The sequence below is a fragment of the Ranitomeya imitator genome, chromosome 3 (assembly GCF_032444005.1).
Source record: "Ranitomeya imitator isolate aRanImi1 chromosome 3, aRanImi1.pri, whole genome shotgun sequence".
NCBI classification, from domain to species: Eukaryota; Metazoa; Chordata; class Amphibia; order Anura; family Dendrobatidae; genus Ranitomeya; species Ranitomeya imitator.
The window spans coordinates 427463389-427491305 of record NC_091284.1 but is presented as its reverse complement, the minus strand read 5'-3'; the positions used below and the strand labels follow the sequence as shown (position 1 = coordinate 427491305).

The window sequence follows — 27917 nt, the reverse complement described above, 5'->3', positions numbered from 1 at the left end:
TGGTGTGGGAATGTCTTAATGCAATATTGAAAAATAATTTTAATTCCTTTTTAGCTAAATCGATCTATTTCAAGACACGTAACAAACAATTTGGTTCGTCAAAATCTTGGCAGACATGCAGGCTGACTACATTATCTCCATGAAGAAGGAGCCAAGACGAGGTGTGCATGGCTGCTCGCTCTGTTGTCAGAGAGGAGAATTGCGACACCGACTGTGCTGATCAGCCTTCTACGCCCCCGAATCTCCTGATAGGACAATAAAGCCTCGGGAACAGAATGTTCTCATGAGGATAAAAGCTTTTATTTAAAAACCTTGGATTGGTGGCAAAGGACCAATAACACCTTGCTGTACACAGCTTATTCAGATTACACGCTCCTAAAAAACAAGATGACAAGTCGCCACTTCAACCACAATGACAGCCAGAAAAGAATATATTACAACCCCCATAGTGAGGACTACCACAAACAATCAGCCTATAATATATATATAGCTTGCTTATATAATGGGATATTACGTAATATGACTCATATGCTACAGAAAGACATTTCTTTAAAAGGGAATCTGTCAATTCCCCCACTGCTTTTACACTGCACACGTCATGTGTAGTTGGTAGTCCTTTATCCAGGTATTTTAGTCGTGCTTTTATTTATTTTTTTCTTTAATAATACTGCATATATTGGAGTAAAATTAACTTGTATACGGTACATCAGTTTGCTGTACGGAAAAGAACCAGGACTAGTCCGGTGAGAATTTTACACACAGACTAGTCAGGTTTAGAAACAGCAGCAACGTCCCCTCACTGTGACTGACAGTCCCTGTACTGCAGGCTCCTTCACCACCTGTGCTCCTCCTGACACCGCCAATAGTCTACAGGAAGAGCAAAACAGAGGTGGCGGGAAGAGTGGAAGCTGAAGAGGCCGTCAGTGCAGAGACAGTAAATCTCAATCTCGGGTTGGAACGGCAGCTATTGAATCCGGACTAGTCTCAATGTGCAAACGTCTCACCGGACTAGTCTCGGTTCATTACCATACAGCGAGCTGATTTATACAAGCTCATTTTTCTCAAATATGTGCAAAAATGAACATTCTACACCAAATTCTGTCATACAGGTGCTCCCTATTAGAATTCCATTGGCCTTCATTAATTAGCATTGGTTCAAACTAAGTTAGCTTGGCCTGGCAAACCTCCTAGTATTAGAAGATCTATATTACATCACTATAAATCTTCAGAGGGTATAGCTGTTCCCGACCTCAGATCTAATTACATTGCCTCTCACTTGTCTAGGATATTGGACTGCTGTAGGAATTGTACCAGAAAAGCATGAGTCAAAATTAAGCAAAGCTTTACAAATATCCCTCTCATATCGGCCCCCAGGTTAGACCCATCTATGGTCAAAGTGCTTAAGACACATCCCACAATAGGGGCTACCCTAGCATGCTGTTCCCTTCCTGCAGTACGTCACAATATCGTACCGCAATACTCTTACATGTTACCCCTTTTTGGGTAATCCACTTTTTCTCCCGGGTCTTGATGACCGTGTTTTTCCAAGTAAATAAGGGCCACTTTAGTATTTGTCATTTTGGAGCAGGACACATAACATAGTAACATAACATAGTTAGTAAGGCCGAAAAAAGACATTTGTCCATCCAGTTCAGCCTATATTCCATCATAATAAATCCCCAGATCTACGTCCTTCTACAGAACCTAATAATTGTATGATACAATATTGTTCTGCTCCAGGAAGACATCCAGGCCTCTCTTGAACCCCTCGACTGAGTTCGCCATCACTACCTCCTCAGGCAAGCAATTCCAGATTCTCACTGCCCTAACAGTAAAGAATCCTCTTCTATGTTGGTGGAAAAACCTTCTCTCCTCCAGACGCAAAGAATGCCCCCTTGTGCCCGTCACCTTCCTTGGTATAAACAGATCCTCAGCGAGATATTTGTATTGTCCCCTTATATACTTATACATGGTTATTAGATCACCCCTCAGTCGTCTTTTTTCTAGACTAAATAATCCTAATTTCGCTAATCTATCTGGGTATTGTAGTTCTCCCATCCCCTTTATTAATTTTGTTGCCCTCCTTTGTACTCTCTCTAGTTCCATTATATCCTTCATGAGCACCGGTGCCCAAAACTGGACACAGTACTCCATGTGCGGTCTAACTAGGGATTTGTACAGAGGCAGTATAATGCTCTCATCATGTGTATCCAGACCTCTTTTAATGCACCCCATGATCCTGTTTGCCTTGGCAGCTGCTGCCTGGCACTGGCTGCTCCAGGTAAGTTTATCATTAACTAGGATCCCCAAGTCCTTCTCCCTGTCAGATTTACCCAGTGGTTTCCCATTCAGTGTGTAATGGTGATATTGATTCCTTCTTCCCATGTGTATAACCTTACATTTACAATTGTTAAACCTCATCTGCCACCTTTCAGCCCAAGTTTCCAACTTATCCAGATCCATCTGTAGCAGAATACTATCTTCTCTTGTATTAACTGCTTTACATAGTTTTGTATCATCTGCAAATATCGATATTTTACTGTGTAAACCTTCTACCAGATCATTAATGAATATGTTGAAGAGAACAGGTCCCAATACTGACCCCTGCGGTACCCCACTGGTCACAGCGACCCAGTTAGAGACTACCATTTATAACCACCCTCTGCTTTCTATCACTAAGCCAGTTACTAACCCATTTACACACATTTTCCCCCAGACCAAGCATTCTCATTTTGTGTACCAACCTCTTGTGCGGCACGGTATCAAACGCTTTGGAAAAATCGAGATATACCACGTCCAATGACTCACCGTGGTCCAGCCTATAGCTTACCTCTTCATAAAAACTGATTAGATTGGTTTGACAGGAGCGATTTCTCATAAACCCATGCTGATATGGAGTTAAACAGTTATTCTCATTGAGATAATCCAGAATAACATCCCTCAGAAACCCTTCAAATATTTTACCAACAATAGAGGTTAGACTTACTGGCCTATAATTTCCAGGTTCACTTTTAGAGCCCTTTTTGAATATTGGCACCACATTTGCTATGCGCCAGTCCTGCGGAACAGATCCTGTCGCTATAGAGTCCCTAAAAATAAGAAATAATGGTTTATCTATTACATTACTTAGTTCCCTTAGTACTCGTGGGTGTATGCCATCCGGACCCGGAGATTTATCTATTTTAATCTTATTTAGCCGGTTTCGCACCTCTTCTTGGGTTAGATTGGTGACCCTTAATATAGGGTTTTCATTGTTTCTTGGGATTTCACCTAGCATTTCATTTTCCACCGTGAATACCGTGGAGAAGAAGGTGTTTAATATGTTAGCTTTTTCCTCGTCATCTACAACCATTCTTTCCTCACTATTTTTTAAGGGGCCTACATTTTCAGTTTTTATTCTTTTACTATTGATATAGTTGAAGAACAGTTTGGGATTAGTTTTACTCTCCTTAGCAATGTCCTTCTCTGTTTCCTTTTTGGCAGCTTTAATTAGTTTTTTAGATAAAGTATTTTTCTCCCTATAGTTTTTTAGAGCTTCAATGGTGCCATCCTGCTTTAGTAGTGCAAATGCTTTCTTTTTACTGTTAATTGCCTGTCTTACTTCTTTGTTTAGCCACATTGGGTTTTTCCTATTTCTAGTCCTTTTATTCCCACAAGGTATAAACCGCTTACACTGCCTATTTAGGATGTTCTTAAACATTTCCCATTTATTATCTGTATTCTTATTTCTGAGGATATTGTCCCAGTCTACCAGATTAAGGGCATCTCTAAGCTGGTCAAACTTTGCCTTCCTAAAGTTCAGTGTTTTTGTGACTCCCTGACAAGTGCCCCTAGTGAAAGACAGGTGAAACTGTACAATATTGTGGTCGCTATTTCCTAGATGCCCAACCACCTGCAGATTTGTTATTCTGTCAGGTCTATTAGATAGTATTAGGTCTAAAAATGCTGCTCCTCTGGTTGGATTCTGCACCAATTGTGAAAGATAATTTTTCTTGGTTATTAGCAGAAACCTGTTGCCTTTATGGGTTTCACAGGTTTCACTTTCCCAGTTAATATCCGGGTAGTTAAAGTCCCCCATAACCAGGACCTCATTATGGGTTGCAGCTTCATCTATCTGCTTTAGAAGTAGACTTTCCATGGTTTCTGTTATATTTGGGGGTTTGTAACAGACCCCAATGAGAATTTTGTTACCATTTTTCCCTCCATGAATTTCGACCCATATGGACTCGACATCCTCATTTCCTTCGCTAATATCCTCCCTTAAAGTGGACTTTAGACAAGACTTTACATAGAGACAAACCCCTCCTCCTCTCCGATTTTTACGATCCTTTCTAAACAGACTGTAACCCTGTAAGTTAACTGCCCAGTCATAGCTTTCATCTAACCATGTCTCGGTTATTCCCACTATGTCAAAGTTACCTGTAGATATTTCTGCTTCTAGTTATTCCATCTTGTTTGTCAGGCTTCTGGCGTTTGCGAGCATGCAGTTTAGAGGATTTTGTTTTGTTCCAATCTCCTCGCTGTGGATTGCTTTAGAAATGTTCTTACCTCCCATCTGAGTATGTTTTCCATCTCCTTGGTATTTCTTCACCATTCACCCTGAACATCTGGAGATAGGTTGGCTCCTGCATTTTTTCCAGTCACTCCCTCCTAGAGCGTTCTATAATAGTGAGAAAATGACTTTCCAGACAGCTTGCTCAAGTGCAGGACCTTTGAGGCACACCGTCATTTTCGTGCTCTACTAATTAACCCACCAGACCTTCCGGTCACCAGGTTTCTGACAATGCGAAGGGTATTTAGGCTTTTCTCTATCGAAAGATCAATGGAGGCAAATTTTCTCTAACGCATAAAGCGTTGATCTGTTCTTGTTTTCATGAGGCCAGTTGTAAATTGTTGTTATCTCGATGGTATGATTCCGACATGAGGAAGGTGATCCATTACACATTTTTGATCATGCAAGCTAATCACTCCGTTTTGTGGAATCGGTGACATGAAGGTTCACGGATCTCGTGACTGACCTGACTCCTGCTCTTGTCCTCCATCACTGCGACATGCCACTAAAAATACACAGGTATTCTATACTGAGGCACCTAATTGTGATGGCTCGGGCATGCATAGCCCTTCTCTGGAAAGAAAGATACCGTCCAGACAATTGCCCTTTGGTTCTCTAATGTAAATGAGGTGATACTGATGGAAGAACTGACTGCTAAAGCTAATAACGCTTTCGACCGGTTTTATAAGACTTACTGATTCAATTTTAGATCTTTTGTCAAGTATGGGGCACACATCGAGGACCACTGAACACAGGACCCCTAGCCATGATTAACACTCCCCCCTCCTGTCTCTTTCCCTGCTGCTTTCTCTTTTTCTCCTTTCTCAGTCTGCTTATCTCATATTTGGCTGGTATTACGAGGAAACTTTACAATAGAAACAATTATACAATAAGACAACCTAAGAATTTAGTATGACTAATGACCTCAATGTCACACTCCTAATAACTACCTTTATGGACATTGTACTATGTTACTTGCCATTACGTACATATGTGGCACATTCAGTGCCTTTGGTTTTTGTGGTTTCTTATGTAATTTAACCCCTTAGTGACAGAGCCAATTTGGTACTTAATGACCGAGCCAATTTTTACAATTCTGACCACTGTCACTTTATGAGGTTATAACTCTGGAACGCTTCAACGGATCCCGCTGATTCTGAGATTGTTTTTTTCGTGACATATAGTACTTCATGATAGTGGTAACATTTCTTTGATATTACTTGCGATTATTTTTGAAAAAAACGGAAATATGGCGAAAATTTTTAAAATTTAGCAATTTTCAAACTTTGTATTTTTATGCCCTTAAATCAGAGAGATATGTCACGAAAAATAGTTAATAAATAACATTTCCCACATGTCTACTTTACATCAGAACAATTTTGGAAACAAAATTTTTTTTTGTTAGGGAGTTATAAGGGTTAAAAGTTGACCAGCAATTTCTCATTTTTAGAACACCATTTTTTTTTTTTAGGGATCACATCACATTTGAAGTCATTTTGAGGCGTCTATATGATAGAAAATAACGAAGAAAATAACGAAGTGTGACACCATTCTAAAAACTACACCCCTCAAGGTTCTCAAAACCACATTCAAGAAGTTTATTAACCCTTTACGTGCTTCACAGGAACTGAAACAATGTGGAAGGAAAAAATGAACATTTGACTTTTTTTTGCAAACATTTTAATTCAGAACCATTTTTTTTATTTTCACAAGTGTAAAAACAGAAATATAACCATAAATTTTGTTATGCAATTTCTCCTGAGTACGTCGATACCCAATATGTGGGGGTAAACCACTGTTTTTGCTTACCGCAGAGCTTGGAAGAGAAGGAGTGCCGTTTTACTTTTTCAATGTAGAAATGGCTGGAATTGAGATCGGACGCCATGTCGCGTTTGGATTGCCCCTGATGTGCCTAAACAGTGGAAACCCCACACAAGTGACCCCATTTTGGAAACTAGACCCCTTAAGGAACTTATTTAGATGTGTGGTGAGCACTTTAAACCCTCAGGTGCTTCACAGACGTTTATAACGTAGAGCCGTGAAAATTTAAAAAAAAAAAAAATAAATAAGAAAATCGCATTTTTTCTACAAAAATGATCTTTTTGCCCCCAAATTTTTATTTTCACAAAGGTAACAGGAGAAATTAGACCACAAAAGTTGTTGTGCAATTTCTCCTGAGTACGTCAATACCCCATATGTGCAGGGCTGCCACTAGGAATTTCAGGGCCCCATACTGGCAAAATTTTCAGGGCCCCTTAAGACTCCGCCCAGGCTCCACCCCAGCCCCGCCTCCACCCCTCGAACTGTCAACAGCCCCACCGCTGTCTCTTGCCAAAACTCCACTTCTCACAAATCACACATTAACAGTTCCCATTACCAGATCAAACACATAGCCAGCAGCTTTTGTTTTGGCCAAAAGGTTTTTTTAAATTTGAGACGACAACAAGGTAGACTCTTTTGGCCGAGCCCTACTCTACTCTAATCTATTAAACATTTGTTAAAATATGCAATACAATTTAGGTGTATTTTTATTTATTTTTCAATTGACCAATAATACCACATACAAGGGACAAATACCACAACACCATGACCAGACACCATATTATCACCACATAGTGACCTATAATACTATCTACAAGGAACAAATACCGCCACACCATGTGCAGACCACATATTACCACCACAGTGACTGAACAATATCACATACAAGGGACAAATACCACCGCAGCATGTCCAGACCACATATTACCATCACATGGTGACCAACTACATACAAGGAACAAATACCAACACAACATGAACAGACCACATATTACCACCACACAGTGACCGAATAATAGCACATACAAGGAACAAATACCGCTACACCATGGCCGGACAACATATTACCACCACATTGTGACTGAATAGTACAATACTGATCATTAATAAAAAAAAAAATACTATCACCATAAGTGCCATTGTACACAGGAGATCTGTACTTAGTATGCAGTGTGTGTACAGGTAATACAGTGGTCGCCGATGCCATTATACACAGGAGCTCTTCATATAGTGTCAGTGTACATGTAATACAGCGATCACTAGTGACATTATACACAGGAGCTCTGTATATAGTGTATAGTGTACATGTAATACAGCGATCACTAGTGACATTATACACAGGAGCTCTGTATATAGTGTATAGTGTACAGATAATATAGTGATCACTAGTGACATTATACACAGGAGCTCTGTATATAGGGTACAGTGTACATGTAATACAGCAATCACTAGTGACATTATACAAAGGAGCTCTGTATATAGTGTATAGTGTACAGATAGTATAGTGATCACCAGTGACATTATACACAGGAGCACTGTATACAGTATACAGTGTATGGTGTCAGTGTACAGGTAACATACTCACCAGTGACGTCTCTAGCTAAAGTCCTTCATCTTTGCGTTTCTTTTTAATCCAGCGCAGACCGCTATCACTTCTTTCTGCCAGGACTCGTCTCATCTGCATAAAATAACACAGTTATCTAGAGCACCGCTTCCAGAGCACATTCCCCATTTTTTCCCTTTCTTCTACACTACACATCTGACTACAGACGTTCACCCACCATTAATATATAATTGGTTATTATGCAACCCACCATTCCAAATATAAATTATAATCCGCCACTGTGCCCCCACTATCTGTATATAGCCACTTTCCTCATTTAATATATAAATTAATTAGCACCTGTATTCTTCCAATTTATTACCAGTTACTTTATCCTCAACGAACCCACTATGTACCTCCCGCTCTAACCCTTACCCCAATTCATTATAGTTACATGCCCCTTCTGCCTCAATTCATTGCCACGTCTTCTCTCTCTCCCACCCTCTATTCATTATCAATTGATCTTCCCCACCCTCAAAATTCATTATTTGCTCTCCCCACCTTCAATACATCATTTGCTCTTCCCACCCCCAAGTTCAATTCAATTGCTGTCCACGTCCCTCACACTCACTTCATGTGCAGTCCCCATCACCCCCACTTCATCATTTAGTCCCCTATCATCATTTAGTCCCCTATCCCCCCCGTCACTTCATCTGCAGTCCCCCTTACTTCATCATTTGCAGCCCCCTATCATTTCATCATGTGCAGAACCCCCTCAAACACACTTCATCATCTGCAGTCCCTATCACTCCCACATCATTACCTATCCCCATCCCCCCCACATCATTTGCAATTCCCATCACCCCCACATCATTTGCAGTCCCCATCTCCCACATCATCATTTGCAGTCCCCATCACCCCCACATCATTTGCAGTCCCCATCACCCCCACATCATCATTTGCAGTCCCCCCACATCATTTGCAGTCCCCATCACCCCCATCATCATCTGCAGTCCCCATCACCCCCACATCGTTTGCAGTCCCCCAACATCATTTGCAGTCCCCATCACCCCCACATCATCATTTGCAGTCTCCATCACCCCCACATCATCATTTGCAGTTCCCATCACCCCCACATCATTTGCAGTCCCCATCACCCCCACATCATTTGCAGTCCCCATCACCCCCACATCATCATTTGCAGTCCCCCAACATCATTTGCAGTCCCCATCACCCCCACATCATCATTTGCAGTCTCCATCACCCCCACATCATTTGCAGTTCCCATCACTCCCACATCATCATTTGCAGTCTCCATCACCCCCACATCATTTGCAGTCTCCATCACCCCCACATCATTTGCAGTTCCCATCACCCCCACATCATTTGCAGTCCCCATCACCCCCACATCATCATTTGCAGTCTCCATCACCCCCACATCATTTGCAGTCTCCATCACCCCCACATCATTTGCAGTTCCCATCACCCCCACATCATTTGCAGTCCCCATCACCCCCACATCATCATTTGCAGTCCCCCCACATCATTTGCAGTTGCCATCACCCCCACATCATCATTTGCAGTCCCCATCACCCCCACATCATCATTTGCAGTCCCCCAACATCATTTGCAGTCCCCATCACCCCCACATCATCATTTGCAGTCCCCCAACATCATTTGCAGTCCCCATCACCCCCACATCATCATTTGCAGTCTCCATCACCCCACATCATCATTTGCAGTCTCCATCACCCTCACATCATTTGCAGTTCCCATCACCCCCACATCATTTGCAGTCCCCATCACCCCCACATCATCATTTGCAGTCCCCCAACATCATTTGCAGTCCCCATCACCCCCACATCATCATTTGCAGTCCCCCAACATCATTTGCAGTCCCCATCACCCCCACATCATCATTTGCAGTCCCCATCACCCCCACATCATTTGCAGTCTCCATCACCCCCACATTTGCAGTCCCCATCACCCCCACATCATTTGCAGTCCCCCTCACCCCCACATCATCATTTGAAGTCCCCCAACATCATTTGCAGTTCCCATCACCCCCACATCATTTGCAGTTCCCATCACCCCCACATCATTTGCAGTCCCCATCACCCCACATCATCATTTGCAGTCCCCCAACATCATTTGCAGGCCCCATCCCCCACACATCATCATTTGCAGTCCCCATCACCCCCACATCATCATTTGCAGTCTCCATCACCCCCACATCATTTGCAGTCTCCATCACCCCCACATCATTTGCAGTTCACATCACCCCCACATCATTTGCAGTTCCCATCACCCCCACATCATTTGCAGTCCCCATCACCCCCACATCATCATTTGCAGTCCCCCAACATCATTTGCAGGCCCCATCCCCCCACATCATCATTTGCAGTCCCCATCACCCCCACATCATTTGCAGTCCCCCAACATCATTTGCAGTCCCCATCACCCCCACATCATTTGCAGTCCCCATCACCCCCACATCATCATTTGCAGTCCCCATCACCCCCACATCATCATTTGCAGTCCCCCAACATCATTTGCAGGCCCCATCCCCCCACATCATCATTTGCAGTCCCCATCACCCCCACATCATCATTTGCAGTCCCCATCACCCCCACATCATCATTTGCAGTCCCCATCACCCCCACATCATCATTTGCAGTCCCCATCATCCCCACATCATTTGCAGTTCCCATCACCCCCACATCATCATTTGCAGTCCCCCCACATCATTTGCAGTCCCCATCACCCCCACATCATCATTTGCAGTCCCCTATCCCCCCTTCACTTCATCTGCAGTCCCCCTTACTTCATTTGCAGCCCCAATCATTTCATGTGTAGTACCCCCTCAAATACACTTTATCATTTGCAGCCCCCTATTATTTCATCATGTACAGTACTCCCTAAAACACACCCCATCATCTGCAGTCTCACTCCCCCCCACCTCACCTATTAAAAAAACAAAAATGTTTTTTATACTTACCTCAGTCGTTCCCGGGGCGTCTAGTGTCTTCAGCAGTGAAGCAGCAGCTAGAATGTATGTGCTGCTGAGAGGACCTGACAGGAGCCCCTACATTCTAGCACATTTCACTACTGAGACGGCTAGAATGTATGGGCTGTAGTCAGGACCTGCAGGGAGCCCATACATTCTAGCCACAGCCGAGCAGGAGCTGTGCAGCCGACTAGGTGAGACGGCCGTGCACAGCTCCAAAAAGGCTCCCGGGCCCCAGCGCCGCAGTGCACAGTATTTTACTGCATGATGGGGCCCGATCAGTAGAAGCACAACAGTGGGGCCCCGGATCTGCGGGCCCCTCTGTGTACTGCTGCTGACCGGGCCCCATACAGCAGTAATGGCTGTAATGCCCTGATGGCGGCCCTGCATATGTGGGGGTAAACCACTGTTTGGGCACACCGCAGAGCTTCGAAGAGAAGGAGTACCGTTTTACTTTTTCAATGTAGAATTGGCTGGAATTGAGATCGGACGCCATGTCGCGTTTGGAGAGCCCCTGATGTGCCTAAACAGTAGAAACCCACAAGTGACCCCATTTTGGAAACTAGACCCTCCATGGAACTTATCTAGATGTGTGGTGAGAACTTTGAATGCCCAAGTGCTTCACAGATGTTTAGAATGCAGAGTCGTGAAAATAAAAAAAAAAATTTGTTTACACAAAAAAGGTTTTTTAGCCCCCAAGTTTTTATTTTCACAAGGGTAACAAGAGAAATTGGACCCCAAAAGTTGTTGTCCAATTTGTCCTGAGTATGCTGGTACCCCATATGTGGGGGTAAACCACTGTTTGGGTGCACGGCAGAGCTCGGAAGTAAGGAGCGCCGTTTTGGAATGCAGACTTAGATAGAATGGTCTGTGGGCGTTATGTTGCGTTTGCAGAGCCCCTGATGTACCTAAACAGTAGTAACCCCCCACAAGTGACCCCGTTTTGGAAACTAGACCCCCCAAGGAACTTATATAGATGTGTGGTGAGAACTTTGAATGCCCAAGTGCTTCACAGAAGTTTATAATGCAGTCATAAAAACAAACAAACATATTTTTCCACAAAAAAGATTTTGTAGCCCCCAAGTTGTTATTTTCACAAGGGTAACAGGAGAAATTGGACCACTAAAGTTGTTGTCCAATTTATCCCGAGTACGCTGATGCCCCATATGTGGAGGTAACCCATTGTTTGGGCGCACGGCAGAGCTCAGAAGGGAGGGAGCACCATTTGACTTTTTGAGCGCAAAATTGGCTGTCGTGTTTGGAGACCCCCTGATGTACCTAAACCGTGGAAACCCCCCAATTCTAGCTCCAACCCTAACCCCAACACACCCCTAACCCTAATCCCAACCCGATCCATAATCCTAATCACTAACCCTAACAATAATCACAACCCTTACCCCAAAACAACCCTAATGTCAACCCTAACCATAACCCTAATCAAAACCCTAAATCCAACACACCCCCAATCCTAATCTCAACCCTAACCTCAAACCTAACCCTAATCCCAATACACCCCTAATCACAACCCTAACCTTAACCCTAATCCCAAACCTAACCCCAAGCGTAACCCTAATGCCAACCCTAATCCTAATACCAACCCTAAACCAAACCCTAACCCTAATCCCAACTCTAAACCGAACTTTAGCCCCAACCCTAGCCCTAAGGCTACTTTCACACATGCGTCGTTTGGCATCCGTCGCAATCCATCGTTTTGGACAAAAAACGGATCCTGCAAATGTGCCCGCAGGATGCGTTTTTTGCCCATAGACTTGTATTGCCGACGGATCGTGACGGATGGCCACACGTCGCATCCGTCGTGCACTGGATCAGCTGTGTTTTGGCGGACCGTCGGCACAAAAAAAGGTTCAATGGTGTCCGCCATTTCTGACCACTCATGCGTGGCCGTAACTCCGCCCCCTCCAACCCAGGACATAGATTGGGCCGCGGATGCGTTGAAAAACTACATCCGCTGCCCACGTTGTGCACAATTTTCACAACGTGCGTCGGTATGTTGGGCCGACGCATTGCGACGGCCCCGTACCGACGTAAGTGTGAAAGATGCCTAACCCTAAATTTAGCCCCAACCCTAACCCTAAATTTAGCCCCAACCGTAACCCTAAATTTAGCCCCAACCCTAGCCCTAACCCTAATTTTAGCCCCAATTGCTCTTCTCCTGCCGGCCGGCAGATGGCAGATGGCGGGCGCACTGCGCATGCAGGAGAAGGACGCAGGAGGACCCAGGGAAACCGGTAAGTATAATAGGGTCCCCGAATCCCCCTATTTCTCTGTCCTCTGATGGCGGATCACATCTGAGGACAGAGAATTACACATTACTTCTTTTTTTTTGTGGTCGCCGGTAAACAGTTAATTACCGGCAATCGCAAAACAGGGGTCGGTAAAACCCCCGGCAGCCGAGACCCCAAAGATTCTCCCGGTGCCGGCCAGCGGGCGCACAGCGCATGCGCCCGCTATTTTTTTGACGGAAAAAGATGGCGGCGCCCATCGGGAGCCACGAGGAGCACCGGGGGAGACAGGTGAGTATCGGGGGGCTATCTGGGACCCCTTTTCTCTGTCCTATGATGTGCGATCACATCGGAGGACAGAGAAAATAAAAAGAAATCGTGTTGGTTTTTTTTTGCGATCGCCGGTAAACGGTTAATTACCGGCGATCGCAAAAGCGGGGTCGGTAAAAAAAAAACCCCGAATCATGTTCTCTGGGGTCTCTGCTACCCCCGGCAGCCGAGACCCCGGAGAAAATCGGACTCTGGGGGGCGCTATTTACTTTTTCCACAGCGCCGTTAATTAACGGCGCTGTGGTTTAAGTACCCTTAGCGGCCGCCGTTAAAAGGCGTATCGGCGGTCGTTAACGGGTTAATAAAGAAATAAAAAAAAAAAACAACACGACTGAAATATCTGAACAAAGTACTAAAAGTAAGGGCTGCAGAGTAAAAGCATTAGGGCACCGGAGAGGTTTTCGCTAAATCTTTATGTGGCACTTGGTTCCTCAGCTGACCGTACACATCAGGTAGAAATTTGCTGATCACTTATTGTCAGCTTTACAGACATGTAGATCACCGACACAGATCAGTCTGGGAACTGACCAGTGTGCAGCAAGCTGCAATGCAGGGATAATCAGCGTTATTTACTTCACTATCAGTGGGTATAAATCTTATGGCATACGGGAGCACGAGCTAGACTTCTACTTTCACCTAAACAGTTCATTCTAATTTATGGCCTGTAACAAGATTAAAGGCCTCTTTCACACTTCTGTCATTTAGGGGCCGTCGCAATGTGTTGTTCTGTGCAAAAAACGTATCCTGCAAAGTTGCCTGCAAGATGAGTTTTTTGCACATAGACTTGTATTACCGATGCATCGCGACGTACGGACACGTTCCATACGTCGTGCACTGGATGCGTCGGTATTGGGCAGACCGTCGTAGCGAGAAAAAAAAAGTTCAAGGGAACTTTTTTTGTACGTCGGGTCCTGCAATTCCTACCACGCATGTGCGACTAGAACTCCGCCCCCTCCTCCCCGGGACTATACAGCGGGCAACGTACGCGTTGAAACACTGCGTCCGCTGCCCACGTTGCACAGAATTTTCACAACGTCCGTCGGCACATCGCGCCGACGCTTTGTGACGGCCCCGTACCGATGGAAGTGCGAGAGAAGCCTAATACATACACCAAACCATAAAGCCAAGAGACTTGCTGGACTTCTAAGAGTAAAGTGGAGCTGGTCTAAAGTGTATGAACACTAGAACACAACGTGCCTGCTCGATGGCCCTATGTGAGGCAGACTACTACACACAGTAACAAATGGCCTGTAGTGTCTCCTTAATATTCCTTCCAAACACCATAACGATACATCTCTCTGCTGTGCGCCATGTGAAGCTCTATTTTTATCCATGATGCGTCGGCTCATGTTCTGCCATCGGACCCTGCGCTGTCACTCCGCCGATAATCACCATGCACCGTACACACTGTGCTCATCTGTATGCTGACAGCACTGGCAACTCCGCTCTGTATGGGAGCAAAATTCAGCACACACAAGAGGAAGATTGTGACTTTTGTTACCAGATATGAAATTTATCTTCAACCCATTTATTTTTTGAACTGGTGTAAATTACAGACACCAGGTTCCAGAATTCTGCAGATTGTTCCGGGTGAGGCCGCACACAAGCATGCAACTGGGCACTACAACCTGGCCTTTAAATACAAGGCCAGCTCAAGTCTGTCAGAACGCGAGCAACTAGTACAGAGCTACAGACAATTCCAGCCCTTCTACATACCGTAATCTGTCTACATCACAGGTCATCTTGGGCTTCTCTGAAAAACCTAGGATTCTAGAAAACCATGTGAGGAAGCCATGACATAAAACTCACCAAAATCTAGCCTGTCTTTTTGGTTTCTCTGGAGTAGTCCCAGCAGCAAGTCAGATAGATAAGCAGATGTTTCTCCAGGAATGCTATAATGATACATAATGGAAAGTGTCAGCTACAACCAAGATTCCATAAGAACATAAATGAGACATTGTGGACACATTTATCAAAATTGGGCTTGTTACTCACAGAATGTTAGTATTAATAAAATTGGCTGGAGATTCAGAGTTGTCCAGATCACTGGGAAATTTCTAACACTTTCCACTACTCTTGTTCTAGTGGAAAACTATCAGGTTGGACCTGATATTGTGCCAATCCATCATCATGGTATGCCTGGCTGATTAAAGGGACCATCTGGGGCCAATTTTATTTTTTCCTACTGGGCTAAAAACTGACAAAACTGTTGACGATTCTGCTGCTTCATGTCAACAGAGCAGCTCTCTTATTTCAGGCTTCTCTGTCTAAGATGCGTGACTGCGGACATGTTGATTAACCGGCAGCTCCCCGCAGTAATGCAGCGGGGAACCAGAGGTCAAACAGGCATGACATTGGCAGTGACGCCACGTCAACAGAGCAGAGCCAAAAAGGAAAAAGAGCAGCTGCTCTCTCGTCCCCGAAAGATGTAGGATTACCAGATTGGTGCCAGGCCCAACAGACATGTAGTTGGAAACACTACCTGTAAATTCTTAGGCCCATAAGAAAAAAATAAAATAGTCCCAGATAACCAATTCAGTGTGGTAATTTGCAATGGAAAAGTCGCAATAAGATTGCAAAATCCCCGGTAAATGTGTGAAATATTAAAAATGTGACAGTACCTTGCAACTAGGTTCTTATTCTTTTCATAAAACAGTCTCAGATCTTGAGGGCTATTTGCCTGTCATAAAAATAGGTAGACTTTATACATCCATGTACTTATACAACAGTAGCCATTTATGTTGCATCAAGGGCATTAAAGGAACACGCAGCCCAATACGTGATGTGAGCTTACACAGCGGGTGCGACTGGATGACGTAAACCATAGAATGACTGAATCCACCAATCACCAGAATATTGCTTGTGCAAATATTTTAAAGGAAGGCTTCAGCCCAAACTTATAATATAAATTAAGCACATAGAATCATAGAATGTTACAGTTGGAAGGGACCTCAAGGGTCATCGTGTCCAACCCCCTGCTCAATGCAGGACTCACCAACCATCTCAGACAGATGTCTGTCCAGCCTCTGTTTGAAGACTTCCATTGAAGGAGAACTCACCACCTCTCATGGCTGCCATTGATCACCCTCACTATCTTTTGTGGTGGACATCACCCTTATAAAAATTCCAGCTTTGTGTTCAAATTGCTGCCTCCCTTCTGCAGAAACAGAGGTTTAATCAAATATGCTAATTAGCATTGCATAATTGGTAACAAGGTTCCGTGCTGTCCACTGATTTTTCATTGGTGATTGACAGCACTGGCTTGCTTGGCGTGAGCATGGGTCTGTGCAGAGGAATCACAAGACTGTGCGGTCAATCGCCCTGAGGAAGGTGGGAACAGGATAGATCAGTGGGCAGAACAGTGCACCGAGCCTCTTGGCCAAACCAAGGGGGCGCCGAGCCACATAAGTAGCATGTTTCATTAAACTTCAGAGGCAGCAAATAGAACACTATAGGTGCAATTTTTATAGGGGTCTATATATATATATCCCCTACAAGGCTTTGTGTTGAGGATCTACTGTCAATTTGGCTAAGACTTCCTCATAGGCCACTTTCATGTCAGTATTTTGGATCAGTATATTGAAGCCAAAATCAGAAGTGGGGCCAATTTTTGTATTTTAAAACTATGCCCTGAATCTTTCCAGGATAGCCCGACTCCTACTGAATGCATTTATTATACTGGCAGGCAAGGCAGTCATGACCTTTGTGAAAAAGTATTTGGCAGAGAAGTTTCATCAATCCAGTAATATGCGGTGTGAAGTTTAACAAATCTTTGCAAGCAGAAATTAGCCTAGATTTTGAATTTGCTTAGAGATGGAATAGAAAATTATATGGCTAGGAACTGGGGAATAATTTTGCATAAAGCCATATGAAAATTAAATCACAGCAAATGCAAGATATATGGGTCCAGGAATGGGTGGGAGAGTTTAAAGGCTATGAACATATATCCTTCTGTATTCAATGGTAGACACCCCATTCTAGCATGTCATGCAACCTGCAATATAGAATCGCCAAGCATTCACATCGAATGTGCATTGTTATTAATAGTAAATATCACTTTGTGGTATCAAGAGGATGCCAAGAGCTACAAATCAAACCTCTTCTACCATTTAACCGAAACCACAGGCGGCAATTTATCTACCGACAATAAATCTAGCTGTATCAAAGGCTGTGGTTACCTGAAAAGGTGGCTTGCCAACCAGACACTGATAAATCACCGTCCCTATGCTCCACAGGTCCGCCTTTGCATCGTAATGTTGAGACATAATAACTTCCGGAGCCTACAAATTAAATCACCGGACTGTTATCTGGGAAATGTAGCAATATATTTACAGACGCAGCAGAGATGATGAAATATAGGTAAAATACAAGTAGTAAGCGATCTCTAAAGGGAACTGGTCAATGAGAAAACCGCTATAACATGCGGATGTGAAGTTATTCTACAGGTTAAGAGCATTCTGAAACCATGCGGCGCCCGGACTTAGACCACCACTGCCGGGAAGAAAGAAACTTAATTCCCCACAGGAGCGTTCAAGTTTCAGTCACGGGGGGGTGGTGACCGCTGTGTGTATAGAGAGCAGAAACTGTAACCACATCCCTGGCACTGACTGATAGCAGGATAAGCATTAAAGCCGGCTGTCAGTCAGTGGCAGGAGAGTGTTATACACAGAGCAATGACCGAAACTGTGCTGCTGCCGCCCCTCTGACTGAAATCCGACAACTACCGGGAGGAATGGAGTTCATTTCCTCCTAGTAGTGGGGTTCCAAGTGCCATCGCCAAGCAGGTTCAGAACGCTATTAACCCGATATCTGCCGGTTAATAGTGTATTTTTCACGTGACCGGTTCCCGTTACACCCCAAAGAACATACTGTAAAAGGTCTAAAAAGATGTGGCCGAATGACAAGTTTGCTCTCTTCCAACCCCTGAGAAATTAGAGGTTTACCAAGGGTGTCGAAAGTTTCCATTAGTTAATAGCCACTACTCGACCCCTACCTGCAGTGTAGTATTACACGTGACTGTAGGTTAATGTGTTCGCCCGTATACTACACAGATCAATTCACTTTGATAGCAGTTTTCTGTTGTGGCTTATAAAAAAAGGACTCTGATAAAGGGAGCACTCCAAAATATCATATGTGCGACAACCCATTTAAGCCAAATTAGAACATCTAAACGTTCTGAACTACTAAAAAGTCATAGAAACATACTATTACCATACTATTTGTTTGAAACGTTAGAAAAAAAAAAAAAAAAGACACTAAACTAACAAATAAGTTAGTATAGTGCGGCAGTCCTCCCTTCCTACTAGATAACCACCAGCTGCAAACAGGAGCACATGCTCCGCGCTGGAAGAGCTCGGCGCAGGGAACAACAGCCAGGTAATTAGCAACTACCCACCGGTAACTTTTTGGACCCATAGCCAAAAAACCTCAAACCCCAGATAACCCCCTAAGTATCAAGTTCCATATGTTACAGTGCATCTTTCATCTTATCAAACTTTTGAAATGTCAGAAGGTTTTGTGTGGTGGGTCCGTGTCCTGAGAAGACAAGGAGTAATTCTTTAACAGGATTCTAGGAATTCAGATAGGACTCAGCCATTATCACAAGCCTGACAGGTCACAGTGACTCACAAAGCTCACACGGCGTTCTCAGGGCAAACACTGCAGGACACCACATTTCTGTTACACAACAAAGAAACTAAATTATTTATATGGCATGGTGACTGTGTATAGTATCTATGAGGTGTCAATGTATAAAAGTGGATCCGTCACCAGATTTCACAATACAAAACTTAATATATAAAGTAGATATCCGAGACCTGATAAGGCTGGTGTACTTACTTTAAACATTCAGATCAATCGATGTATAATCGTTTGCGAAAGTTTAGATCTAGCTAAAATGCTCATTTTCATGAAAGAATTATACTGTCATACTGACACGGATTTACATAGCATGTACACCAGCCCCATCAGGTCTAAGGAATCAATTTAATAATGTGCACAGTTTGTATTGTGAAATCTGGTGACAAATCTGCTTTAAGTTTATTTAGTCCATAGTAAAGTTTGTCCTTCCAGTATGTATCAGAATAACCTCATCTACAGCAGACCTAAGCAAAGTGTGGCTATCCAAAGGACGCAGATAGCAGTGAATATAATGGTGGATAAGGGGCCTCCGATGTCTTCATCCATCGCCCCGGTGTAAAACAGACAGCAGATGCCATTATGTGACTACTTTGTATCTGATGTGCAAAGCCTCAGTGCACACAGCAAAGACCGGAGCACAAAACCGGGGGAACTATAGATGGGTATGCGATTTGTTTTTTCCCCTCATATATGTATGTGAGTGCTCATGCCATATATATGAGGGTCATACTGTATATAGGGGCTATGTGGGGGATCATGCCATATATATGAGGGTCATACTGTATATAGGGGCTATGTGGGGGATCATGCCATATATATGAGGGTCATACTGTATATAGGGGCTATGTGGGGGATCATACTGTATATATGAGGGTCATACTGTATATAGGGGCTATGCAGTGGATCATACTGTATAAAGAGGCTGTGGGGTTTCATGCAGTATATAGGGTCTGTCTGTGGGCTTGATGTTGTATAAAGGAGGGTGCTGTGTGGGATCATACTGTATAGAGTTACTGTGGGGGCTTATACTGTATATAGGGGCTGTGTGTTGGCTCATACAGTATATATGGGGTGTCAGCATACTTAATTCTGATCAATATTTAGTGATACAATTATATAAAATTATAAATTGTTAATGTTAATATTGAGCAGAATTAATGTCAGACTATAGGTTTGTCACATCCAAACATGCGCGGTCTCATGTGGCCCCTTAGGAAAATTAATTGCCCACCCATGATCTAGAAGCTTTTACAGTGTACACTGCCATACACATTAGGTAAAAGTAATGTCAACCAGCTAATGTTCTAGTCATCTTCTGACTACTGTATATAGGTGTCTTATGAACTGTCCCTGATGGCTGATGTCATAAGAAAAGAAAAATTGAACATGCTGGATATTTTAACACCACCAATTCAGCTGTTAACTAACGCCAATTGAAAAAACATGAACCCTTAGGAGAGCATCCATGTTCATGACAAAGTTAGGAGTAATAGCCATCGTTCAAAAGACATCTTAATAGGACGTGAAGCTATACAGGTAAATGACAGCCTGTAACAAAACGTGTAATTAAGTCTGGGGGTTGCAGAGGACAATAGTTTGGGTTACACTACAGGGACTTTTCATGGTATCTGCCTGTAACAACTAGGCTTGAACGTGGTTATATATGTGACTGTGGTTAACAAGTCTATAAAGCGTTGTAAGAGAAGCATGTTCGTATAATTACAACTATGGACCAGTTTAGCATCACAGCTTATTGACGAGAAGTCTGAGCAAGATCACTTTTACAAGATTTTCCATGACTCTGGAAACTCTTGTAGAGTTATTAAAGAGAGTTTTTTTTTTTTTTTTTTTAAATCAACTTATCCCCTATCCACACGATGGGGATTAAAGTGCTAATCACTGAGGGTCTGATTTCTGGGATCCAGAGATAGGGACTCTGGAACCGTTCTGAATGGAGTAGAGATGCGCATGCTTGGCCTTGGTCCAACAGACTATGAAAGGAGTGGAAGTGTACATGCCTGGCCTTGGTCCCACAAACCAGAATGGAGTGGAGATACGCATGCTTGGCCTTGGTCCCACAGACCATGAATGGAGTGGAGGTCAGCATGCTTGGCTTTGGTCACACAGACCACGAATGGAGTGGAGGTGCGCAAGCTTGGCCTTGGTCCCACAGACCACGAATGGATTGGAGGTGCATTTGTTTGTCCTTGGTCCCACAGACCATTAATGGAGAGGAAGAAGTGCATGTGCACCTCTGCTTCATTCAAAAATGGGGCTTCAGAGAGGTGTTCTCAGGGTTCCAGAGCACCAGTCTAGAGATCCCCGGGGCTCCCAGCGGTTGGACCCCTAGTGATTAGCAATTATCTCCTATCCTTTAGATGGGGCACAATATGATCTTTTGGGTACAACCCTTTAATACTTGGCATGAACTTCAACTGTCAAAAAACGAGTCTTTGCAGTATTTCAGGGATTTGTAACTTGTAAAGTGGCACCTTTGAAGCAAGTATAAGTATGTTTCACTACGGTTTTAAGGCAAATGTACATTACTGTCACATTAAGAATTAGGCAAAACTTTACTGACCATGTACATTGGTGATCCACATAATGTGGCAGCCATCATGTTACTCTGTAAATAACGTGCAAAGCCAAAGTCCGCTAGAAGAGAGAAATAAAAAAAATAAAGTGTATGAGAATCCACATGAACCACCAAACAACCAAAAAGCCAGTAGTTTTAAGGGAAGTAAAACTTACAGTTAGAGAGTCTGATACATTAATGGAACGGCTACAACACTACACCAATAGTGGCCCAATGCAGAGCTTGGATAGTAATAGCTGGTGGTAATATTCAGTGGGAATATGAGCCACTGAAAGGAGTTCATACATAGTATACAGATAGAGATCTATGCCGCGCATTCTAGTTTGCAAAAAAAAAAAAACACAGACAGGCACCACCTAGCAAAATGAAATGCATGTATAGGTGCAAGTTGCTGCATTGCAATACTATACAAACTCAAGCACACGGAGGCAAACGTGAACAGAGTGTCTGCCTATTCATTCAGTGGCTTGCAAAACCATTAACCCCCTTGGCATTTTTTTTGTGTTTTGCTACCTTACAAAATGGAATTTCATTTTTTTTTTTTTAGAGAGTTTGCATCAGTTCATGTAAAGAACATGCCTACAACGGTGAATATTTGGGTTTCTTTTTATTGCGAAGCAAACAACAAATAGGACAAAGTAACTGAAAATGTCAGTGTGCATAACTATTCACCCCCCTAAAGTCAGTACTTTATAGAGTTTCCTTTTGCAGCAATTACAACTGCAAGTTGCTTCGGATAAGCCTCTATGAGCTTTCCAATGAGACTTTTACCCATTCCTCTGGGCAAAACCTCTCCAGCTCCTTAAAATTCGATGGTTTCCTCTTGTGAACAGCAATCTTTAAGTCTGACCACAGATTCTCAATTGAATTAAGGTCTGGGCTGTGACTAGGCCACTGCAAAACATTTACATGTTTTCCTTTAAACCACCCGAGTGTTGCTTTACCAGTATGCTCTGGGTCACTGTCTTGTTGGAAGGTGAGACTCCATATCCCAGGTTCAAATCACAAACAGGTTTTACTCAAGAATATCCCTGTGTTTCGCACCATCCATCCTCCCCTGCTGCCAAAAAACATGCCCACAGCCAGGGGCGGACTGGCCCAGGTGGAAGAGGGGCATTTGCCCCCTGGGCCGGTCACTAAGCAGCTGATTAAGGCCGCCAGGGGGCCGCCTTCTTTTAGCTGTGCAGGCGGCATCACAGTGGAGGAGACACAGACGCAGCCACAGCTCCCTGTGTGCGGCCGTCTGCTCTGCTGGAGTGGGGGAGCGCGGCTGTATATCTTCTTCCGGCCGGAGAGGAGCTTGTGGGCGGCTCAGACAGGAGGCCGGACGGTGAGTTGTAGAGCTTCTGTGTGGTGAGCAGGGGACACTGATAAATATCGGGCTGGTCCTGTATAGAGTCAGCGGCTGCTCTGCTGGTGATCACTGAGATTTATTGCAGGAGAGTGGACTTTCAGGGTCGCCCTGTCAGTGACAGGTTATCAGCTCCAGGGTCACCAGATCTGCAGGAAAGTTCAATCTCCTGCAATAAATCTCCATCCCTGTACCTCAGAGCAGGGGCTGGCTGGCACTTTTCAGCCTGGGGGGCAATCACAAGGCAGTGGCCCACCAGTTGCGGTGGACCATCCCTGCCCTGCTTATCTCTGGTCCCTGCATTAAAGCAGCAGAAATAACATGCTTTAAAAAATGGGAAGGTATATAGATATGGGAACAGAACGGAGCTTGCTGAATAGATATGGGAACACAAGCAAGCTTACTACCTACATAGATACTGCAACAGAAGCAAGCTGACTGCATAGACACGAGAATGGAACTAAGATTACTACATACGGTACATACCTGAACTGAAATGAGCTTACAAAAAAGATATGTGAGCAGAATCAAGCTTACTACAAAGCTATGGGAAAAGAACAGAGCTTACTACAGAGATAAGGGAGCAGAGCCAAGCTTTCGCCTACTAAGTCTACTACATAGAGCAATAAAACCAAGACTCCTACGTAGATATGGGAACAGAACCAGGCTTACCGCATACATATGGTACCAGAATCTAGATTACTATATTGATACAGCACCAGAACCAAGCTTACTGCTTACATATGGTACTATAACTGAGCTGATTTACAAACATACATACAACTCCAGAAACACGGACATGTAAAACACACAGTATGGCAGGGGTGTTGCTAGGGTCATAAAAGATCAGGGGCCCAAGCCCCAAAGTGCATGTCTCCCCATACGACCCCCCTCTAGCTATTTAAAATAGCATCTATACATGTATAATTACAGTATATACTGTTTCTAACCAAAAACACACAATGCAATGACCAATATTATAAAATTACGGCTATAAAATGCCAAATAATACGGCTACACAATGTCAACTACCATAACCACTACACAGCGAATACATAATATTATCATATTACCATTACCTCTACATAACAAAACACTTTATATAAATACCAATGACACCACTATACACCTTCTACTACATAATGACTGAAACACATTAAGCTGTTACTAAATAAAAAAAAAGAAAACAAAAATGCTACTAAAGAGCAATAATACCACCTTATAGTAACCATATATTGGTAGATCGCAGCCCTGCACATACATGTGATTACAGTACAGTCATATATAGTAACTTACAGATGACGTTTTTTCTCATTCAGGTGCCCCTATGAAAACTATTAATTTCCCTACTTATAACAAATAATGTCCTCTGGGTTCCCAACCAGCTCTGTATACAGTGGGTACAGAAAGTATTCAGACCCATTTACATTTTTCACTCTTTGTTTCATTACAGCCATTTGGTAAATTCAAAAATTTTATTTTTTTCACATTAATGTACAGTCTGCACCCCATCTTAACTGAAAAAACCCTGAAATGTAGAAATTTTTACAAATTTATGAAAAAGGAAAAACTGAAATATCCCATGGTCATAAGTATTTAGACCCTTTGCTCAGTATTGAATAGAAACACCCTTTTGAGCTAATACAGCCATGAGTCTTGGGAATGATGCAACAAGTTTTTCACACCTGAATTTGGGGATCCTCTGCCATTCTTCCTTGCAGATCCTGTCCAGTTCCGTCAGGTTGGATGGTGAACGTTGGTGGACGCCATTTTCAGGTCTCTCCAAAGATGACCATTGGGTTTAGGTCAGGGCTCTTGCTGGGCCAGTCAAGAATGGTCACAGAGTTGTTCTGAAGCCGCTCCTTTGTTAGCTGTGTGCTTGGGGTCATTGTCTTGTTGGAAGGTGAACCTTCGGCCAAGTCTGAGGTCCACAGCACTCTGGAAGAGGTTTTCGTCCAGGATATCTCTGTACTTGGCCGCATTCATGTTTCCTTCAATGACAACCAGTCGTCCTGTCCCTGCAGCTGAAGAACACCCCATAGCATGATGCTGCCTCCACCATGCTTCACCGTGGGGATTGTATTGGGCAGTTGATTAGCAGTGCCTGGTTTTCTCAACACATACCGCTTAGAATTATCACCAAAAAGGTCTACCTTCATCTCATCAGACCAGAGAATCTTACTTCTCATAATCTGGGAGTCCTTCATGTGTTTTTTTAGCAAACTATTGGGGCTTTCCTATGTCTTGCACTGAGGAGAGGCTTCTGTCGGGCCACTCTGCCATAAAGGCCTGACTGGTGGAGGCTGCAGTGATAGTTGACTTTGTGGAACTTTCTCCCATCTCCCTACTGCATCTCTGGAGCTCAGCCACAGTGATCTTGGTGTTCTTCGTTAGCTCTCTCACCGAGGCTCTTCTCCCACGATTGCTCAGTTTGGCTGGACGGCCAGGTCTAGGAAGACTTCCGGAGGTCCCAAACTTCTTCCATTTATAAGCGACTGTTCTATAAGGAACCTTGAGAACTGCAGAAATTCTGGTGTAACCTTGGCCAGATCTGAGCCTGGCCACAATTGTCTCTGAGCTCCTTGGCCAGGTCCTTTGACCTCATGATTCTCACTTGGTCTGACATGCACTGTGAGCTGTGAGGTCTTATATAGACAGGTGTGCGCCTTCCCAAATCAAGTCCTATCAGTTTAATTAAACACAGCTGGACTCCAATGAAGGAGTAGAACCATCTCAAGGAGGATCACAAGGAAATGGACAGCATGTGACCTAAATATGAGTGTCTGAGCAAAGGGTCTGAATACTTATGACCATGTGATATTTCAGTATTTCTGTTTTATTAAATTAGCAAAAATTTCTACCTTCCTGTTTTTTTTTTTTTTCAGTCAAGATGGGGTGCAGAGTGCACATTAATGAGAAAAAAATGAAGATTTTTGAATTTACCAAATTGCTGCAATAAAACAAAAAGTGAAAAATTTAAAGGGGTCTGAATACTTTCCGTACCCACTATGTATACAGGATAATATGTGAGTGGTGTATATTACTCAATGACTACAGACATCAGATATTACACCAGTCACATATCCAGTATATACCATCAGATGTCTGTGCACGTAGTATATTACATACAGTATACAGGATATGTAACTGGTGGGTGATATGTCTACAAACATCAGATGTCATATACAGGATAGTATGTGACTGGTATACTGTATATAATACTACGAGTACAGACATCAGGCATTTGACTATCACATACATGGCCTCACAAGGCCCATTCATACAATAAATAGACTCGACAAACCATTAGTGGAAAGAAATGGCCGTGTTATTTATTTTTGAGTTACTTGAAAATTCCATAACATACATTTTTAATCTTAAAATTTAACTCTTCAAATAACCAAAAGTTTAACCATCATCATCACAACCAATCCACCCATAAGGGCGATTTTCCTCGCAAAATAAATTACACGACAAAGGAGACTGAGATAAAAAAGGGGAGGGTGGGCGGGATCTTCAATTCCTCAGGATATGTGAAGACTGAGGAGAAAATTCAAATACTGGGCTTTTTATAGCCCGCAAAAAGCCCGCCAAAAACAAACTGTCCAATGAGGAGCTGTTGCTATGCCAGTTAAAACCCTTCCAGCAAACAGCTCCCCCCGCTTCTGGCACGAAACAGCCAAAGCTTACCCAAATACAAATAGCTCCACAACCTTAACAAATAACTTTAATAAATTTCCTTCCTGGCCTGTGAAGCCATGAGACCCCCCCTATAATTTCAATATTATGGGCGGGGGAGGGCTAACAATATTATCTACTATATAACATCTGATGTCTGTACACATAGTATAAGGGTATGTTTCCATGGTCAGGAAACGTAGCGCTTTGGACGCAGCGGATACCCCGCTCCGCCCAAAGTCCCCCTTTGTACGCGTGGTGATTCCGCCTGTGTTCATTGAGCACATGCGCATGAGGAATCACCGCATCCTGTACATAGAGTGGGTTAGTTATCTTGCAGAGACGGAGCTGTTCCTAGATCGTGGGAACTTTCCTAGAAAGCTCCCTGGCTCGAGTTCATATGAGGACAACCAGCAGAGGGCGCCCTCTTATGATCTTGAGCCTGGGAGCTTTCTAGGAAAGTTCCCACGATCTAGGAACAGCCAGCAGAGGGCGCCTCACCGCAAATGCAGGTAAATATAGGTCAATGACCTACTTTACCTACATTCTCCGGGGTTTTGCAGACAGGAGTAGCGCTGCATTAGCAGAACTCCTGGCTGCAAAATATTTTAACCCCTTCAGATGGATTTACATCGTTGGACTTGACAGATCCTCGGAAGGTATGTATATTCTTGGTTTATTATTTTTTTTTTTATTTACAGATCGAGGGTCTTCAGTGAGTGGATTGAGAGTAGAATAAATTAATACAACAACCTTTGTGATTTTTTCATTAAATTAATTTTTAATAATGTGTGTGGTTTTTTTTTTACCCTTTACTAGTATTGGATTAATAATGGATAGGTGTCATAATTGATGCCTCTCCATTATTAATTAGGCTTAAAGGGAACCTGTCACCCCGTTTTTTGAGATTGAGATATAAATACTGTTAAATAGGGCCTGTGCTGTGCGTTACTATGGTGTATGTAGTGTACCCTGATTCCCCATGTATGCCGAGAAATACATTACCAAAGTCGGCGTTTTCGCCTGTCAATCAGGCTGGTCTGGTCAGGTGGGCGTGTTCACAGCGTTCTTTTCTTCCCCAGGTTTCCGTTGGTGGCGTAGTGGTGTGCGCATGTCCAAGGTCCGGATTCCCTGTGCCCACGTGAAGACACAGCGC

At 43.5% G+C, this 27917-nt stretch overlaps 1 protein-coding gene across 2 annotated transcripts in view; it reads right to left on the bottom strand.

Moving 5' to 3' along the window:
- ULK2 (unc-51 like autophagy activating kinase 2) overlaps positions 1-27917 on the bottom strand; it is a 168031-nt gene that overhangs the window by 60934 nt on the left and 79180 nt on the right. For both annotated transcript variants that reach the window (XM_069757236.1, XM_069757238.1), the window contains exons 7-10: positions 21718-21791; positions 17675-17776; positions 16118-16176; positions 15306-15388 (exon numbers count right to left, since the gene is read on the bottom strand). In XM_069757236.1, the coding sequence (XP_069613337.1) occupies positions 15306-15388; positions 16118-16176; positions 17675-17776; positions 21718-21791 (318 nt within the window). The remainder of the gene's footprint in view (positions 1-15305; positions 15389-16117; positions 16177-17674; positions 17777-21717; positions 21792-27917) is intronic.